Raw genomic sequence first — 20,322 nt, 5'->3', positions numbered from 1 at the left:
TCTATCTCTTCAGGCTATCTGCCTCACCGCTCTGTTCCTCTGGCATCACTCATCTGGACACATCATTCAGCTACTCATACATCTTGCAAACAGGTAACAGTCAAAGTCTGTACACACCTGGAAACCAGGTGTAAGAGAAATGGTGAAACATCTGGTGCTAAAATGATTATGTGTATTTAAAAGTGAACGATTCTTAGTTGGTTTTTTTTTTTTTTTTAATAAGTCTTATAAAACTTGCTCCAGAGATTTGGGAAGGTAACTTCGGGAGCTGTTGGTGGACTTTTCTTTTCTGACACTTAAACTGCTGGTCCCCTGATACACTTTTATATTGAGTACCTGCTTCTAGTTTTGATAAGCAGGGGAAAGGCAGCAGCTGGAAAGGCTGGCAGAGTATAATTCTTCTACAGTGAGAAATACAAAACACAGAGCCACAGGAGGACATGAGGAGAAGATGCATTCTTAGGTCCCTTTTCTGTTTCTGTGATCATGGGATGGCCAGGAGAACAAGGAAAATATACTCACAGAGCACAACTTGTGCAAGGATGAGATTGCAGTCCCTACCTTCCTACATACTGACTAGAAGACAGAGACGTTACAGGAATGACTTCAGATTCTTCACCCTGAAAATGCTAAGTCCTTCCTCTTCTTTCTGCCTCTGCTATGAAACTAGCACTTTCACAGGGGTCAGCAACCTCAGTTTCCAAAAACAGATCATTTTTCCTAGAATTACCTTTTTGCTTTCAAATCCATTCCCTTCCTTGTGCTGCGTTTTTTGGTTGTTTTTTTTTTTCAGGCAGTCTCTGTAGGTTTCAAAATGTAACTGGGAAATGTGAAAAGGCAATATTGTATTTTCTTCATCCAAAACAGTTCTCCTTATCTTACTAGAGATGTTGCCTTTGCAAATGATATGAGAAAAAGAACTGAACTTCATCCAGTCTCATCTCTTTCCTGTCACCTTCAATATCTCTGCAGTGCTTTGAGGCAGGTATCTTAAATTCCTAAGTTTGTGGTGGGCATTAAACGTGAAGAGCAATTATTTACAGTCCTAAATGTACTGCATTTCACTGCATAGGTCAGACTCTCAGATAATAATAATGATGTAATACTGTTATACAAAGTATTTGAGAGAGACAAAGAAATTCTAGACAGCGGCTATAATTTGTCATAAAGCAAATAATCTCTCCATAGATGCTGTAGAAATTCAGTCCTGGGTATACTGTTTGGAGGCTGCACAGCTAAGTATACCAGAATTGTTCTTATTACTTTTTGCTCCATGTTTGGGCTCAGCATACTTCATGATTTCCAATGTATCATCTCAACGTGGTAAAGACTTCTCAGATCAAAATTAATCACTCCAGCTACCCAGATGGACCTCCTTCACAGCACAGTACCAAGGGCCTTGCCCAGGCCACGAAGGGGCAGATCGCAATGCTCCATCAGCAAGCGCACTTAGGTATTGCTGCCTCTTGGCTGAAGCTCAGGTTACAGACATGCTTAAATTGCACAGTCGACGCTGGAGGTGCTGTGCCCTTCTATCCCTCTGCCCTTGGCAGAAATCAGGTTGGACCACCTTCCATCAGGCCTATCCTGCTCTGTTTGGACAGGAGCAGCATGGGAAGTCCTGGAAAAATGTGATGTTGATAGAGCTCAATAGATGTAAAAGATTTAAAATGTAATTAGGAATTTCTACTGAGCTTGAAGTTCCGATTGTTATGACCTGTATATATATAAGGACCATACATAAGAATTACTTCTCTTACAGTATCACTTTTTGTTGATTCTTTATTCCTAACACATGGATGGACAAGGACCCTGAATCTAAAAAGCCTAAGGGACAGAGGACAACTCTACACAGATCGTTCTCCATCAGCTGGCAAGCTCTTCTCACATGGATGGAAGCTGGAAGAGCTGCATATCAAAGAATCACATAATCTACAACAGGCACCAAGTGCAGCTCAACAGGAAAGACACTGAGTGAGGGGCAATGAGAGTCTGTCTCCTTCTGCAAACGCCCATTTCTCACCACTGAGAAATGTTACCTCAGGTCTCCTCAGAGCAGCCCATGGACAATGGGACACCAAGACACATAGCACCTTTTCATATAGCATTTTTCCTGTTGCCTTCTTCCCCAGCATGCCTCTTCTGCCCATGGTTATGAACCTGAGAGCCTGCTGTGTTTTGGTTCTATCCATTGCTTGATTATTTAGACACAATATATATTAATATACTATTATATATATATTTCTATACTATAAACATGTATAAATAATATTTATATACCCAGCTTTTCTTCTTTCTGCCTTGGAGCCAGTGAATTTGTAGTTTCTGTCCTTTCCTCCTGTTGTCTTTCAGCACTCTGGGAGTGACAAGGATTTCCCTTATCACTGCTCCAGTGTCTGGGGACACAGAGGCCACCAGGCCCAAAATATAACCGCGAGAAAGCCCTGCTCAGCTTTCAGTCATCAGTGCAAATCAGAGTTCAGCCAGGTAAGAGACCTGGGCCAATCCAGGGCTCTACAACACATGAGAGAGAGGCTCTACAGATCACCCAAAATGCTTGAGCCCTGTCCTTGTTGTGAGGCAGCCCTCTCCTGTGTCTACGTGTCTTTTTCCAAGGAATAATCATCGCCAACTCAAACCAACAGAGGAAGAGAACAGCATCAATACTGTTGTCAATGAAGTGGACATCCTCTAACCAGCCGTGCTGCTCCCAAGGGTATTGGGCAACATCACAACTATAGCATCCCTCAGATGAGGCAATGATGAAGGTCAGGAGCGTGGGGGCACCCATGGGCTCAGCACCTGAACTGAGAATATTTTCTTGGCTCAGTGAGGGTCTCAGCACAGATTTTTATGGAAGAAAAACAGTGATTAGAGGTCAAGTTGGACTCCCAGGTGGAACACTGGAACAGGCTCCCCAGGGAGGTAGTCACGGCTCCAAACCTGACACTATTCAAGAAGTGATTGGACAATGCCCTTCGACATGTGGTGTCAATTTTGGGGTTGTCCAATGGAGGGACGGGACCTGGATGTGACGATCCTTGTGGGTCCCTTCCAACTCAGGACATTCTATGATTCTGTGATTCTATGATCTGTCCCAGGCAGCCTGTGCAATGTGCCTCTGACTGCCTCCTGCCTTACCCATGGCATTACCAACACAGGTCTTCATGCTGAGCATCCTTGCTTGATCTCTCAGCAGAGAAGTCAATGGCGGGGAATGGCTGGGAAGGGCTCATAAGCTCCTCAGCTCCTGCCCTCTCAGGGTCAAGACACGCACAACTTCAAATAACTCTATTTGTGGCACTCTCCTGGCTGTGGAAGGCTGCCTGTGGGATAAAAGAGGCCTAATGTGGGGAAATGCTGAGAGGGTTGGGACTGTTTAGTTTGGAGAAGGCTCATGGGGGTTCTCACCAACATTTATAAATACCTGATGGGAAAAAGAATATGGACCCAGACTCTTCTTAGTCGTGCCCAGTGAAGGGACAAGAAGAAATAGGCAGAAATTGAAATACAGGAAATTTCATTTAAACATAAGAAAAAGGTTTTTTACCATCAGTGTGATTAAACACTGCAACACGTTGCCCAGAGAGGTTGCGGAGTCATCATCCTCAGAGAGATTCTGATTGTACGCCCTCCTGAGCAATCCTGAGTGGGACTAGATCTCCAGAGGTCCCTTCCAACCTCAGCCATGCTGTGATTCTATGATAAGCCAGAGGTGACTGTCTTTTTGCCAGCAACAAGTAATGGGTTATATATTGGAGCCAGAGAATGGAGGAACAGAACAAAGCATGAGAGGAGGGATTACCCATTTGCTCTCGGTTTGTACTTTGCTGATACCAATGGATGATCACCAGTTTCTGGGAGACCAGAATGAGGTCCCAAATCAGTACAACAGGGCCTAGGACCTTAATCATGGTAGGTCTGCATTTAGTGATAATTTTAAAGGCTCAGTTCATATCCAAAGGTAAGGAAGATTTTCTCACACACACACTATCTGTTCACAATTTCAATCAAACCCAGAGGAAGCCCAAGCCTGAGCTATAGGAAACATCTCTCATTGCTAGTGAGGCGTTCAGTATTTTCATTAGTTAATTCCTTGGTCAAATCATTAACATCCCAAACAACTGTCCCTCCAACTCTGCCGCACCTAAGGAGAACAGGCTGATGCTTTCCTTCAGGCACCAAGTAATTCTTTCTTTCGGAGTTGGCAGTTGGCTCTGTGACAGCAAATGGAAAAAGAGGAATGACACTGCAAAGCTGTGTATATAGAAGCAACTGAAGGGTCCAGAACTCAAAGGATGCACAACTGAATCCTGGCCAGCCAAAGAAGTCCAGTGTTGGTCTATATGTACAAAGTTAGGTCCAGGAGTAACCAGAGGGTGTTTCAAAATACAGGAGCAAAAAAATGTTCAGTCAGCTGGAGAGCCAAGGCTGTCTAATATATTAGCAGTAATCATCCACAGTCCCATTAATTTACCTTTTTTGCCTGCTTTTTAAGTATCGCCGTGCAGGAATTAGCAGCCTTCATACTATGTCATACCCAACTCGCTCAGTCATTTCTTATAGCTGTATTAGGTGCGGTGGCCAAGAAGGCATCTCCAGCCTTCTTTAGCTATGCTAAATACATCAGTGAAGTGTTCCTGCTGGTTCCTACGGCTGGTTCTTACCAGCTGGCTCTTGCTGTGTTCATCACAACTTGCAGATCTTGCACTGGCCAGCCTAATAAGTGTTCAGACAGAGCAAAATCAGACACAGACCCTTTCAATTATGCTGATCTTGCCTGTGCAAGCTCCAGATATCTGTGTCATCCAACATCTTGGCTTCTTACAAGCAAACACCTCCACCTAGGAACCTTGCAACTGGATGCAGTCTTCCTGAGAAGCATGTACTACTATTATTCCATGCTCAGCAGGACAGTCCCACTGGAGCCTGCTATCAGTATTTCTGTCCTTCCTGTAAGTACTGCAGCCTCATACACCTCAGCAAGGAACACTTTGGTTTGATTCTTTTCATATAGTTTATTGCATCAGTCATGTTTTGCTGCCCAAATTAACAGCACTTTTTTCTTGTACCTCTCCAGGATCCAGAGAAGAGAAGAATCTGGTCAAGGCCTGAACAGAAGGATGCTCTTTTAACATGCTCCAGTCCAGTGAACACTCCTTTAGAGAATAAGCTCAAGAGAGAATAGGACATGGAATTACCAGCTTCCAGAGAGGAACAAGCAGGCTGCCCAAACGCCTGCCACAGGAGGATGTCACTGTGTTCATGACCCGAGACTTGTCTGCTCTTATGGATCCCACATTCATTAACCTACAAATACAAAAAGCCCTCGGGAGAACAATTTTATTGTCTCTTAAAGTAAACATTCTGGGACAGCCTTCTTCTGAACGTCTGAGAAACGAAGATTAGACATGACAGAGGAACTCGGAGCCCAACAGTATCTAATGTTTTTCCAGGTCATCTAATAAATTGCCTCCCACTACAGCCTGAAGTTCTTTGTATCTTCAGAGGACCACAGAAAAAAAGCAAAACCAAAAGAAAAAAGCCCTCTACAACTATCTGGAACAAACAGAGTAGGTAAAGAACATTTCTGTGAGTTCTGGTAACAACAATGTCAATCACAGAAGTAATGTTGATGTGATGTGTGTGCTGGTTCCTCTGAGCTTTTTATTAGGTATTTAGAGAAAAGTTTAATCTCAGGGAGTTATTTCATGATTTGCATTGCTGTGCCCAGTGCTGATGTGTGATTAGTATAGAGGGCAGACACTGCTGTTGCTGCTGAGAAACTATGTGGAGAAGATTGGCTGGCAACACTTGCATACAGCTAAGTGGTTATTAACAAAACACTGTGGTAGAGCAATAAGAGAACTGATTTAAGATACCTACAACCACAGCTGTGCTCTCCTCTTGTCACTGTGCCAAATCAGCTGAAAGATCTTGATAAGAGTGTGTCCTTTGTAGGGGATGTTACGAGCTATAGGGAGCACTTCTAAGATGTTCACAACATTTAGAAGCACTGTTAGAAGCAGTTTCACAAAAGCATCCATGCTTGAGTCACAGACTTCTCCAGTACAGCTGAGATTTTCTAAGATGATGCTATGCTAGTCAACAAAATACAGACCCAGGGATCTTACCTGTCTCTGAGGGCCAGTAGGTTCAGATTCTCGTCTCCTTTGTCGGAAAGCTGGTGCTGAATGTAGGGGAGAGTGGGCTGGACTTCCCATCTGCTGTTCATGTTTACTGTCAGATACTGTTTGAGAAGGTCCTTCATGTCTGTGGGAACTGTCCTCCTCAGTCACAGGCTGCATACCCAGACCTCGTCCATCATGCGCCTTTGGCCTGACTGCAGCATCTCCTCCTAAGCGCTTTCTCTCCTCACCGTCTTCAATAGGTCTCAGTTCCTCAGGCTCCTCATCTGTGGTTCCAGAGGTGCTCGGCTCAGCACCTGGGTGAAAGTCCTTCAGCTCTGTCACCTTATCAATGATAACCCATTCCTTGCTATCAAAGTCCTCCTCCTCTGCAAGTAGTACTGAGCGGAAGGCATTGCTGAGGGCTTCATGTTCCACCGAAGCAGACACATCCATCCTACCACTTGCCTGCCGATCAGCCTGGCCAGTATCAATGGACAGCATCTGGGCTCGCTGGGAGGAGCATACAAGCCGTGATGGAGAGCCAGGTAAATCCATTCGAGATCTAAAGACAGAACATGAAGCCATTAGGTTGGAGCAAAAATATTTCTTTAGAATCTATATGGCAAAAAGATGTTCCCCCTAAAGTGCTTCAGTATGAGAGTCACATCGCCACCAGCTTTTGAACAGAGGCTCTGCTGGTTTTGGCACTTTTCAGGCACAGTCCTGACTGCTGCGCACACTGCTGTTCATTCGCGACATCACCTACGAGGAAACATTTCTCCGGTCGATGTACCGCTCAGCTTTCTTCTCGTTTAACTGTGAAATGTCAGCGCGGGGAATCCGTCTCTGTCGAGCAAACGTCAATCCTGAATCGGTTTTGCTTTGTTGCTTCTACCTAGGAGATTTTCCTTTTCTCTGTTCTCTTGCGCACCTGTTACTGTGCTGAGTCTCACCGAAAAACATGCAGAAACCTTTCCATAAGCACCTAGGTATATGCGCCCACCACAAGGGGCACGCCTACGCAGCTAGAGAAAAGCACCTATCTTTTCACACACTGACATAATAAGCAAACACATGCACACTTCTGCAAGCACGCCCTCTCACTTCTATTTACAGGAGGACGTACGGCAAATGCACTTTCATGCTGGAGGGTAAACATGTCAGTTTAAGACTGAGAAACTACATGCACGTACACAGGGCTTCACATTTGGAGGGTAAGCGCAGATATGCCCTGTTGGGGATAAAACTGTGTGTGAAAGGCTTATAAATGCTTGTCTGTCCACATGCGTGTGCCTTGTTGTGGGTTCCATTCACGTTTAAGTTTGAAGGAGTATACAGCTGTGGTGTTTGTTGGAAGGCTTCTGCGTCTGTCCAGTTGCACAGTCCTGCATTTCTCATGCGGACAGACGCAAGGGAGCTCTGCTAGGAAAGAATCAGCGAGAGACATAGGCAGAACTGAATGCTGAGCCACGGTACTTCTCATCCATGGCAAATGCTTCAGAGTCGCCCGAGGAAAGACACTTTGCAATCAATCTACAGGAGAAACCAAACAGAACATGGCAGAACGAGAAAGTGCAGCAGAGCATCTCTTCATAAGCCTGTCCCTGATCTATAGCTGAAGGCAAACACTTGTGTGCTTGTGTGAGAGGCAGTGTCTTTCCTGTCACTGTCTGGTAGTTTTGCACGGTCACACGTGGTGGCACGACTATCAGTGTCTAGGATGCCTGCAGACTTGAGTCGGTGCTTGTGAAGACAGTGTCCCTGAAAGTCTGTGTGCCTTAGTACCTGCTGAATCAATCCGTTTCTCCACGCGCATCTGAGTACGTCTTTCTCTCCACACGCATGGGTGGTTATTTCGGCTCCTGTGTGCATCTGCACACAGGTGTTGAGCTCAAGTGAGTGTGTCTGTTGACACTTTGTGTGTGTTGGTTGCGCCTGTGTGCAACAGAACAATCATGACACCTCAAGCGAACAGAGAAAAAGGAAATCATCTAGGTAGAGGAGACAAAGGCAAACCAAGGCAAGATTGAAATGTGTTTGATGCAGACGGTTTCCCTGCGCTGACTTTTCACAGTTATACCAGAAAAAATCTGAGAGGTAGATCTACCCGAGAAACGCTTCCAAAGAGGTCATTTAGTGAAAGAACAGCAGAGCCTGTGTGATATGGCTGCGCATGTAGCCATTCGCCTACCAAACGCAGGCTAAGAGCCCTTGCCATGGCTGTCTTCCGTAGCCCTTTTTACTCCAAGATGAGACTACATGGACAAGAGTTTCACATCATATTGATCGTTTCCTCACTCCAGCTACTCTGGTTACACACGTGTGGGCATTAGCACTGCCCTACGCTTGTGCAGTATTCGCTCTGATAGCAGGAAAGTGAGGACTCTGTGCGCTCTAAATGGTGACCATCTCTGTGCCTGCAATAATACGTATTAAAACGTGTCCGCATATGTTTAGGTAAACAATCGAGTGTGTGTTCAGACAGCGCAATATTTTCAGACATGCCCACAGACACGCTTCTGAAAGCCCCGCACCCAAGCACTGAAGGTTTGTACAACAACTTGCACCAGTGTGCGCAATCACAAACTTAGAGGGAAGTGTTTCAACTCACTGAAGCACCAAAGTGTTTGCCTTCACAAACAAGGGTGTGAACAGATGCTCTGCTATTTTTCCTCTGTGCGCTGTGCTTTGTTGTGTTTCTCTTTCCTATCGCAAGCTTAGCGGTTTTCTTTGTTTTACTAGGTCTACTGAAAGACAGAGATGGCGTAGGAAAATGTACCGTCTGCCTTCTTCAGTGCTGGAACCTGGTTGCTATCCCTTCTCTTTTTCCAGGTGCACACATAGGATTCCTCATCGAAAAACACGCAGAAACCTTTCCACAAGCACCTAGGTACACGCGCCCACCACAAGCTGCACGCCTACGCAGCTAGAGAAAAGCACCTACCTTTTCACACACTGACATAATAAGCCAACGCATGCACACTTCTGCAAGCACGCCCTCTCACTTCTATTTACAGGAGGACGTACGGCAAATGCACTTTCATGCTGGAGGGTAAACACGTCGGTTTAAGACTGAGGCACTACACACACGTACACAGGGCTTCACATTTGGAGGGTAAGCGCAGATATGCTCCTGTTTGGGGATGAAACTGTGTGTGAAAGGCTTATAAAGGCTTGTCTGTCCACATGCGTGTGCCTTGTTGTGGGTTCCATTCACGTTTAAGCTTGAAGGAGTGTACAGCTGTGGTGTTTGTTGGAAGGCTTCTGCGTCTGTCCAGTTGCACAGTCCTGCATTTCTCATGTGGACAGACGCAAGGGAGCTCTGCTAGGAAAGAATCAACGAGAGACATTGTGGTTGGGTTTTGATAGATAAAGATCTGTTGCTGAATTAGTCAGGCTCAAAGGTATTTCAAGGCTGCTTCGAGAAGCTGAGTGCAGAGCCTGCTGTGAGAAAGAGGGGCTTTCCTCAATCAGCAGGGTCCTGGCGTGACGTGAATCATCGGACGTATCATCAGTGAGACTCCAGCGCACGGACCGCCCACGATACTCATTTAACAAATCCATGCTTGGAGCGTGGACGCGTGATTAGAATATAGTCACGTATATAAGGAGACTTGTTTCTGTAATAAATGGCTTAGTGTGATTCACATTGAATCGACTTGTTTTGCTTAGTCCTTATCTCCCTCTACATATGGTGACCCCGACATGATACTCTGAATGGCGTACCACGAAAGATGGGGAAAAGCCTAGAGCGGCCCAGCCGGAGGCGGATCAGCTGGAATGAAAACCGGGCGGAGGCGTACGGATGTTCCGCATTTTGTTGAAGAAGTCACTGTAAATGGTGAGTGGCTGGGAGCGGGAGGAGGGAAGAGTGAAGCTATGGGGCAAAATATATCCTTTGAGGAAGAAGCCATAGTTAAACTCCTCCTGCCTATTCTCTCTATGAGAGGACTTAAATAAGAAGAAAGTAACATATGTGGACTATTAATTCGGTATAGAATTAATGGTTACTCGGGAGAAAACGGGAAGGCTTTTAAACGTTAACTTCGGGACGATAAAGGGCAGAAATTATGGAATAAGGTCAGCAATGGAGACGATAAAGCAACTAAATCACTAGTGACTAAATGGAAGCTTAAAATTTCCACCTTAAAAGTCTTTAAGGCTGAGTGGGCTACCGTTGCCAGAATTTTTCCAACGTTGCAGCCTGATAACAAACCTAAACATAACTGTGAAGTTTACCCGGATCGTGTCTTTTGACCCCCTCCCCACTCCATCCCCTGTTGTGCCGGCGGCACTGATACAGCAGTTTGTGGCGGGGGGAGGAAAATTACCGAGTGGATGGCCTTCCATACCATCACACGACCCTAAGGAGACCAAGCAGTCCAAGGAACTGGAGTCAGATAATTTGTCAAAAGAACTGTGTGAAATGTAACAGCTATAGATCATTTAGAACAGAACAATGGGGATTCGTTGAAGGGGGCAGGTATCCCAAAACTCCTGGAAGAGACACTAATTGACACACCGCAACTACAGACACGATAAGTTTCTGAAATCCTGAGACAGTCAACAGATCTGGCATATCAAGCTATGAGACAGGTGACTGAATCCAACAAAGCAGCCAAATCATTTACAACTATTCATCAGGGTCCCAATGAGAATTACATGCAATTTATTGACCATCTTCAAGACACCATCAATAAGCAGGCTGAAAACTTAGAAGCTAAGGAAGCACTACTCTTGAGATTAGCAGTAGAGAATGCTAATGTTTGCTATCAACGTGTTATTTGCGAGTTTTACAGTACACTTTATGTGCTCCTGTGTATTGCGTCTCTGAAAATCAAGCAGCTTGTCAGGAATGTGAGTTAATTGTTTTACTAGTTGTTTTTAAGTGCACTGTAAAACCTTCTCCCACTTTTCCCATTCTCACTGCAAGCAGCCCTGTGCCTTCCTCCCCCTTCCCCCCCCCACTCCTTCTCAAGGTTTTTACTTGCAAGATGGGGTCAGGAATAGTAGTTTTCAGTAGTGTTCCTAAAAAATGAGTATTAGGAGGTGTTTTAAAACTTAGGAAAGCACTCGGAATTATAAGGAAGGAGGATCTTGTAAAATATTGTAATCAATGGTGGCTGCAGTATAACTTAAGTTATTCGGAAAAGTGTCCAGAAAATAGAATCTTGTTGCAATTAATGTTGTTTTTGAGGCAAGAAGATCAGGACAAAATAAATCCCTACAAGAGATCATTAAAACTCGCAAAGTGCTTTGTTTTGGTTTGGTTTGCTTTGGTTTTGGTTTTGTTTCACAAATTATTGCATTTAAAATGTTTAAAACCAAGAGATGGGAGAAAAATGATAATCTGAAATTCTACAGTCTAAGAGAAAATTGATTAGGCTCACCTGAGAAACTGTTCCCTTTCCCCCATGTCAGTGCAGAGCTTCTGGAGACGGCAGGCTTTTCTGGTGAATGCCAGGCCCACTCTGTGCGGTGCCACAGACTGCTCTGCTGTGGGGGTGTAGGCACAGACAAGCTATAGGGTCTTTTCTCTATGCATTCAAGAGCTGTAAGATCACCAGAAAGCCATACAGGCATGACAAGTGCTGTCATCACTCCATATTGCTAAAGGGACCTGGGCAGAGTGTGCGTGACTTGGCATGAGGCAGGACACAGAAGAGCACATTAACAGTCTGGATGCTGGTACTGCTCTTGAATTCACCAGCATGAGTCTGCTCTGTGCTGCTGTCTGAGAAGAACACATCTGGCTACATTCTTGGTGACAAGAGGACCTGGGAACTTCTAATGTATGGTTGTAAACTTGCTGTGGCAAGTGTTGCCAGCAGGTCAGGGGAGGTTCTCCTCCCCCTCTACTCTGTCCTAGTGAGGCCACATCTGCAGTACCGTGGCCAGTTCTGGGCTTCCCAGTTTAAGAAGGACAAGGAATTACTGCAGGGAGTCCACCAGAGAGCTACAAAGATTGTTAGGAGTCTGGAGCATCTTTCTTATGAGGAATGGCTGAGAGATCTGGGTCTGTTCAGTCTGGAGAAAAGAAGGCTTAGAGGGGACCTTATTTATACTCATAAATATTTCCAGGATGAGTGTCAAGAGGATAGGACCAGACTCTTTGCAGTTGTGCCCAACAATAGGATGAGGGGCAACAGGCACAGATTGAAACATAGAAGGTTCCATGTAAACATGAGGAGAAACTTCTTTCCTTTGAGGGTGACAGAGCACTGCAACAGGCTGCCCAGAGAGGTTGTGGAATCTCCTTCTCTGGAGACATTCAAAACCCACCTGGACACATTCCTGTGTGATCTGCTCTGGCTGAATCTGCTTTAGCAGGTGGGTTGGACTAGATGATCTCCAGAGGTCCCTTTGAACCCCAACTATTCTGTAATTCCATGGAGACTGCACCTTTGCTGATTTTTGCAGTATTTGCAGCATCACTGGGATGTAGAAACTTTCCAGCTGCCATATTGGGTAATGTGAGTCTCCTCTGAGGATGTCCTATTGCCAATGATCCTGCTAATGTGAAACCCCACCAGTTTAAAGACAAATCCCTAGACTCCATGTAGCTGCTGATGAGCACGGCGACAGAGATGGACTTGAAGGCTCTGATTTCTGCCTCTACCAAATACGAGCAGGTAGATCTTTTTCTCTCCTGACTCTCCTTCCTCTTCATATTCTAATTGTAGCCTCTGTGCAAAGCAGGCATATTTATTGCCTTCCAAATACATATTGTTGCCCAAAGTAGTTACTAGCCAAATTTAATTTAAATTCAGTGAAAAGACAGAGTGTTACAGACGTGAAATGCAGAGACTTTGTGGGGCACACATGCTCAGACTAATTAACAGCCATATGCATTCCTGGACAATTGACTGGGAAGTCAAAAGACCCAGGAGTTAAGATCTAAGCCCAAGCAAGTTGGAAAAAAATGGTTCACTGCCCAAAGACAGGCAAATGTGTCTTCCGAGAAAGTGAGGAACATAGGCAGAGATCGGAGCTTGCTATAGGTAAAGGCAGTGTTTTTGACTCAGATTTGTCCAGATCCAGGGTAGCTCTGCCCACTCACAGTCTTGGTAGCTTTTTAAAATGGGATGGTTGCCTCAACTCATGGCATAGTTCCTTCTCATAGTGGAGTGAGCCTAGCAGAGGGCCACCGAGATGATGAGGAACTAGAACATATGACATACAGAGAGGCTGAGAGAGTTGGGTTTGTTCTGCCTTAAAAAGAGAAGGGTTGGGGTGGGATCTTATTTTTTCCTTGAATCACCTGATGGAAGGATGATGCCAGACTCTTCTCAGAGGATCGCAATGAAAAGATGAGATGTGATGGACACAAGCTGGGTAAAAGGAAAATTAGATGTAGAAATTAGATACAAAGAAAAACTTTTTCAGCATGAAAAGCCTCAAACTCTAGGACAGGGTCCCAAAGAGGTTGTGAGATCTCCGTCTTTGAAGATACTCAAAACTCAGTTGGACAGGGCCTGGAGCAGACATCTCTGAGTTAGTCCTGCTTTGAGGAGTGGCTGGAGCAGAGACCTCCAGAGATTCCTTACACCTTTTTTATTCTACAATTTTAAGATGCAAGCTAAGACTCTCCACTCTTGATCTTCTGGCATCTTCCCACAGTTCCTCCCCATTGGCACAGCAGAACAGAAAAATTCTTCTCCAGCTTTTGGGAAAAAGTCCTAGAGCAGCTGAGTGACCTGTAGTACAGAAGACACATGATGACTGCCAAGAGAGGACAAACTGCGAACACCTGGTCCGGCAGGCTGTTTGCTTACAGCTAGCTGCTGATTACATTAACTCAACAGTGAAGCCAATCTCATACTTTGATGCCCTAGGACATTCTTCCTTGTTAACAGCCTCAGGTGATGATAGCAATGAAGGTAATAAAATATGTGTTAAATTAGTTGAGTTTGTAGGTAACTTCTGTCCTCCATATTTTTTGGCATATTTATGCTCTTCAGATTTTCTCCATGGTGCATTTGCAGTAGCAAAACAACAACAGCTTCGGGCTTCTTTAAGGAAAGCATTCTGACAATTTTGGGGTATTGCATGCAACAGGTTAAGCAGTCCAAGTCTCCCACAGGTAGGCAGAAGCCAAACAATCACTGTTGTGCTTAGGGTGCAATGTCCATGCAGGGAAATAGAAAATACATGGGGAATTACAGACAGAAGGGCAGTTCATTTGCTAAATACCACAAAGAATTTGTACAGCCAGAGGTGGAAGTACATTATGATTAGAAAGGTATCTACTGCACAACTGAATGACAGCAAAGGGGTACCAGAGCAGAAGAAGGAAAGAAGCATTATTTTTATTACAGCAACATCATGATGTCCAGCTCTGTGTCATATCTTACTGCTTCATGTGAATCTCATCTCAGTAAAACTTCTGATGTCTTGCAAGGGTAAGAGCTGTTGAGGAAACAGGGGTTGCTGGAGACAGGGCTGCTGGTGGGGCAGACTGCAGGACACATAAACCGTATCTCTGACCTACAGAGGATGTACACTGCAGGACTGGATTCAGTTCTTCTTGACTAGAAAGTAGATGAGATGACACAAGCTCGTAGGAGCTGACAGGATGTATGAAAGTTTACATATGCAGAGAAACCAGCGATCACAAAGCTGTACCATCAATCACAGCGTCTAGAAAATGGGATGAAGTAGAGTAGCAGGTGAACTGTTATTGGGGATCAGGTACTCCTTCCAGTGGGAGGCTCAGCACAAGGCAAGATGTTGTTCAGGGCTTCTTTAATCAGGTCCCAGTTCCACTGAGGAAGCGTGTCTGGTTAAGACTCCAGGCTAGCACTGCAGGTATATGTCCTGGGAAAACCACATCCAGCCAACAAGCAGAAGCCAATTTTAGGCTGCTAATGTCCAAAAAAATGCCTGAGGGAGGAAGTCAAGTGGGTAATTTCCTTTGCAAAGGGTGGTAAGTCCCTCTTACCAGTTCAAGACCCAAATCTGTCATCCTAAGAGAAAAGGTAGAGTGGGTCAGTGAAAGACTAAATCGACTAACAGGGTCATCTTCAGCACCAGACTTCAGCTTTAATGAAATAAGAGACAATGATTTGGAGTCCAGAGGCATTGCCAACACCAGCCTGTGTTTTAATTTATACGATATAAAAAGAAATATTAAATAGATAACAATTTTTCACCATGCATAACAGCTTGATGCTGCCCACTGAGCTATTTGAAATGTCCCTGTTATACATGAGCATAGAGATCTTACATTTTTCAGGCATACTAATAAGGCAGTTGCTCTGCACAGAATAACATGCAGGTTTACAGCACAATTTGAAATGGTGTCATTGGACTGAAAAGCTATTGAGGGCTTCTTTCCCTCTCAGAGACAAAATGTTCTGTTCCCATAGCCAGATGAATGTGCTGTCTGATGGCAGCTCTGTAGCCCAGGTAGTTAAATGGGTGCTTGTTTAGTCGTAGCCTCTGATACTGTCAAATGCCACTTGCAAACACCGATGTTTGGAGCCTGCTGTTCATAATTAGGACTGAAAAGTAACCTGATGCATTATTGATTGGTTGAGTTTACAGAGAGGCTTTTGTTTCCCAGCCCTCTTAAAGAAGAGTGACTTAAATGTTTTGGGATTTGGTTTTGGTTTGGTTTGTTTTTTTAATCCATTTTACAGAGTGATGCTTCTGTGGTTTTAATTTGCAACTAATAGTTAATTAGACTAAACTTCAATGGACATTTATTTTGCCTATTTATTTTGCGATTTTTTTGCTTATTTTGCTTATTTGTTCAAGTGTGTGCATGTGTATGTGAGTTGCTGCTTTTCTGTTGGTCTTGTGATCAATTCACAACCTACCCCTGGTGCCTTATGGGCCATCTCTCCACCACAGACTGCTACTCAAGAAAGACCAGCTGTTCTGTCCTCCCATTGCTTTTAGTTTTTGGACACTCCAGAGTCTAATAATGATACTTTATATGTCAGCTTTCATGACTTAACTTGCTAAGCATTTTAGTGAAAGCTGAAGGAGCCTGTAAGAGTCAGAAGTATGAGTTGCTGGAGGGATGTGAGAGCAGGAGCGAGGGATGAATAGCATAGAGGGGAACACAGGAGCACTACAAGGGTATTGCCCCCAAGACAATGGTGGATAATATGGAAAAGTCATCAGCAAATGTAGCTGTCCCTGAGGGGCCCCTTGAGTTCACCATGGCCTAGGAATGAAAGAGAGTTGCTGAATGGTTCCAGTAAGGAAGAAGTGAATATGTAAATATTTAAATATTGCAATAAATATATAAATACTGAAGAAGACTGGTAAACATGAAAAAAATCCTGAGGAATTGCTTGCAAAAATCTCTTTTAGGTCCAGGTAAAGGCTGCTAACAAAGGAACTCCTTTGGCACATTTTTCTGCCTTCATTTATGAGTATGTGTGAATCTCTCTAAGGTTTGTATGAATTAAATGATTGAGGGATCACTGCTCAGGCATGTATTTTGAAAGTGTCATGGACTAGAACCTTTCGACTGATGCTTCCCACTGCTCTTGATTCTGATGTCTGTGTCCATGCTATGTCTGAATACTAACCCTTTTCTTTTGTCACATGTGTCTTCTTGCAGGCATATATGCTGAAGTCATTTGAAATGAATGGTCTGCCCAAGGCAGTGCCTTTAGGTTTGCCTTATCAAGACTTCAGAAAAGATATGTCAGACTACTGGGAAAAGCCTAAGGTATCCCAGCGGATAAAGAAAGTTGATTTCTCAAATGTTGTTTTGACTGCCCCTTGCAAACCTCTGGAACCTTATCTGGAAACAAATGGAAAAGAGGAGGAGGAGGAAGAAGACAATGAGGAAGAAGACGAGGAGGAGGAAGAGGAGGAAGGGGATGAGATTGATATGCACAATGGTTCCAGCAGTGGCCTGAGTCAAAAAAGCACAGAGCGCAGCCAGGAGTGTGCACCCTCCACACTCCTGGCTGATGACCAGAAGGGATCCAAGGGTCGTGCTTCCACTGCTGGTGGGGACCTGGAGCTGGAGGAAGGCTCCAAAACACTAGTGCTATTTTCGCCAGGTGATCTGAAAGAGTCTCCAGTGACCACAGACTTGGCTCCAGAAGTTGATCTGGGCACTCTTGCTGCACTGACTCCTCAGAGTGAGCGGCCACAGCCTATGGGTAGCCAACTGGATGTATCCAAGCCAGTGACCCTCTCTTCAGTCCTTAAATCTGAATCAAAGCCCCCTGTGACAGTGGCTACAGCTTCCTCCCCCTTTACCAAAGTTGAGCGTACATTTGTTCATATTGCTGAAAAGACCCACTTACATGTCATGTCTTCCAGTGGCGAGCTGATGAGGCATGAGGAAAACTGCCCTCCGGGCCAGTTTGAGGAGGTCATTATTGAAGAAGAGCTGGAGGACAACCTGGTGCAGATAGAGAATGAAAGCATACATTCAGGACTGGAAGGGGCACAGACAGAGAGCTCTGCGCTTTCGGCTAATCACATTGAAACCACCTCAGAAACAGCAGGGGAGCAGCTGGCCCTTCCCAATGCTGAAGCAAAGCCTCTCAAAGACAAGCCAGAGCTCTCTGACAAAGTGTCACTCTCGCTGGATTTGGATGAGCCTGGTAAAGTGGTGACAAGGGATCCTGACCTTGAGAAGTCAGCACTGGTGGCAGAACACCAGAAACGAGCAGAGATCCTCTTCAACACACAGCATAAAGGCCCCAGGAGGCCTCTTGGTTCCAGGTATAGAAGTCGAATACCTATTTTGTTCTCTGAGGAGGACACTGGCTCAGACCTTTCAACATCGCTTTCTACCAAAGAGAGGCTTTATAAGAGGGCAAAGCAACCTGACTTGGCTCGCTTCGTGACGGAGAGGAGGCAAAACTGCCTTCTTCGGCTGGCCTCAGGGGCCTCCTCCTCAGCGTCCTCCAGCGATGAGAGGCAGCGGGCTTCAGAAACCCTCTCAGCCACTGGTTCTGAGGAGGACACACATGACTCTGATGACTCAGTCCCAAGGAAGGCTGGGAAAGAGAAGGCTGCTCCCCTGGGGAAAGAAGAAAGACCCATAAGCACAAAGAGCAGAATTCCTCGGCCCATCACACCAGTGAAAACAACGCTAGAGGCGGCAAAGTCTGAGAGCTCCATGGCTGTTGCAATGGCCATGCTATGTAGCTCCCCACAGGATGCAGCTCTTGCCTACAGGCAAGACCAAAATGCTGAGCAATGCAAAATGTTGGACTTGTTAAGGAGGTGCAGCCAGGACTTTGCTCACCTCCTACTGCTTTACCTTTCACTTGGCTTGAATGAGTGGTCCATCCCTGTTTCCTACAGTAATTTCAGCTCACTGATGTGTGAAATTGCCACCTCTCTGCCTTCTTTGGCTCAGTCTGGCCAAAGGGCCAAAGCCCTCTTCTCTTGCCCTGGCTTTGAGGCCTTCTTCCGTTCCACAAGCTCGTTCATTTGGTCTGATCCTGCTAATAGCAGAGCCCTCCCATGTTGAGCTCTCAGTTTTGCAGCATACTTGGCACAGTTGTGACTGACCTGGCTATTGTGATAAGAGCTCCAAGGGCCGCAAGGTTGCCAATTGTGATTGCCTCAGAAGATGGCCAGCATGCAAAGAGGTGGATAGAGGGAGATGTACGTGCATGGGCTCTGTCAGTGACCCAGAACAGCGCGGACCACCTCCACATGGTCCGAGTTCCTACATATCCCTGTGTCTTGGGATTTTTTTGTAGGTACTTTGTTCTCTATCAAGTAAGCATAGACATATAAGGGGAAGTGTGCCTTCTGAATTCTGCAGTGTTTGGCTTTTCTTCCTGAACTTGGGTCTGGAGGTCCAGCCCAGGAGCAGAGATGCTGATGTGGCTCTGCCACAGGTCCAGCAAATTCTGCTCTTTCAGAGGTGTGGGGTGAAAGGAGGGCATCCCTGTGGGTTGGTTTATCTACCAGTAGTTACTGTCAGAGGCCAGCTGGTGCAATCCAGCTCATCCCCACATTCCCAGATTGTACCTGCTACCTTGAAAGAAGTTGCTACATCCATGCTGCATGTCAAGAAGAGTCACAGATATGTGCTATTGGCCAAACCATGCCTGTGCATTGTCTCAGAGAGTACTAGAGCATCGGGGCCAACACTAGTTAACAGCACGAGTGTTCAAACCAGTGCCTTGTCTTGTCCACAGCAAAACTCCTGTCATCCTGGTGCTGGAGACTTCTTACAATTGCTCAGCAACATTCATGCCAAACTTGCCAGGAGCCCTAAACCCCTTGCAGAAATTCCCTTTCATCCTCCCTTTTCTCTTCCTCTGCAGGCTTCAGGCACAGAGACCACCTGGAAGTGTCCCAAACCAGCGGCGAGCTACACAGACACAAAGTCGGCTTCCTCCTTCGCTGAGCTCCACTTCTCTTCCTCCACGGAGCAGCTCATGGAGGTCCAGCTGTGGATCTCCCCTCAGAGCCCCTCAGAGCCCTGTCCTTCCTTCAAGAAACCCCAGTGCTTTCTCCCAGAAGCCTGCTGCCACCTTGGAGGGAAAATCCTTCTCCCTGCGAAAAGCATAAGCCAGGAACTGCTCTCCAGCGCGTTTCTCCTTCCCCCTCAGCGTGCAGCTCAGGCCCTGGGGCTGACAGGGGATTCCCTGACCTCTCCTGGTGTGGCCAAAAAGCAACAAAGAGCAAAAACCCAGACTCAGAGTCCAGCAACCAAAGGAAAGCAAGTGTCCCTGGAGAGTAAGGCAACTGCCAGATAATGGTCTTCTTCTGCCAGCCCTGGGTAACTTCAGCATATAGTATACAGCTGAGATGCTGCAGCACAGCCTTCCGTGCTGGACCCACAAGTGTATAGCAGTAGCTGTAGTTCAATGCTTCACACACTCTCACCCCACACAGTTGTGATCAGCTCCCGAGGGTCTGAGAGCATCTGAGCCACAGAACCTTCTTCAAGGGAGACATCCAGCCTGCAGCTCACGCTTGCTAATGCACAGCACCAAGCAGCAACCCAGGCAGCCTGCCTAGTGCCTAAGTCCCCTCCGTCCCCAGGCATTCCCCTCTCTCTAGCAATACCAGTCACCAACACCAACCCTGGCTTTGGAAAGAGGAGCAGAGATGATGAGAGGAAGGTCTGCTGGACAGGAAGGCTCCTGTTCTGCAAGCAGATCCCTCCTCTCTTGTGTCTGGGAAAATGCTAGCCTTGGCCTCCACCATCTACCTGAGTGCTGGCTCACTTCCTGTCACCTGTGTT

At 45.8% G+C, this 20,322-nt stretch overlaps 2 protein-coding genes across 2 annotated transcripts in view; one reads left to right on the top strand and one right to left on the bottom strand.

Moving 5' to 3' along the window:
- The window catches only part of LOC308038722 (tau-tubulin kinase 1-like), a gene marked incomplete at both ends in the record, with an annotated part of 84,645 nt that extends 76,670 nt beyond the window's left edge, over positions 1–7,975 (bottom strand). The window contains 3 exon segments of the mRNA XM_080341496.1: positions 6,135–6,693; positions 7,608–7,664; positions 7,956–7,975. Coding sequence (XP_080197622.1) covers positions 6,135–6,693; positions 7,608–7,664; positions 7,956–7,975 — 636 coding nt within the window.
- A 4,743-nt stretch (positions 7,976–12,718) lies between these two features.
- Positions 12,719–19,831, top strand: LOC308038721 (tau-tubulin kinase 1-like; the record flags this gene model as incomplete). Its single annotated transcript, XM_080341495.1, is given in 5 exon segments — positions 12,719–12,763; positions 16,708–18,290; positions 19,397–19,583; positions 19,585–19,673; positions 19,675–19,831. Coding segments are annotated over 5 exon segments (2,061 nt in total).
- Between the last annotated feature and the right edge of the window lie 491 nt (positions 19,832–20,322).

Source organism: Nesoenas mayeri, assembly GCF_963082525.1.
Source record: "Nesoenas mayeri genome assembly, chromosome: 3".
Classification (NCBI taxonomy): Eukaryota; Metazoa; Chordata; class Aves; order Columbiformes; family Columbidae; genus Nesoenas; species Nesoenas mayeri.
This window is presented reverse-complemented; position numbering and strand designations above follow the sequence as displayed.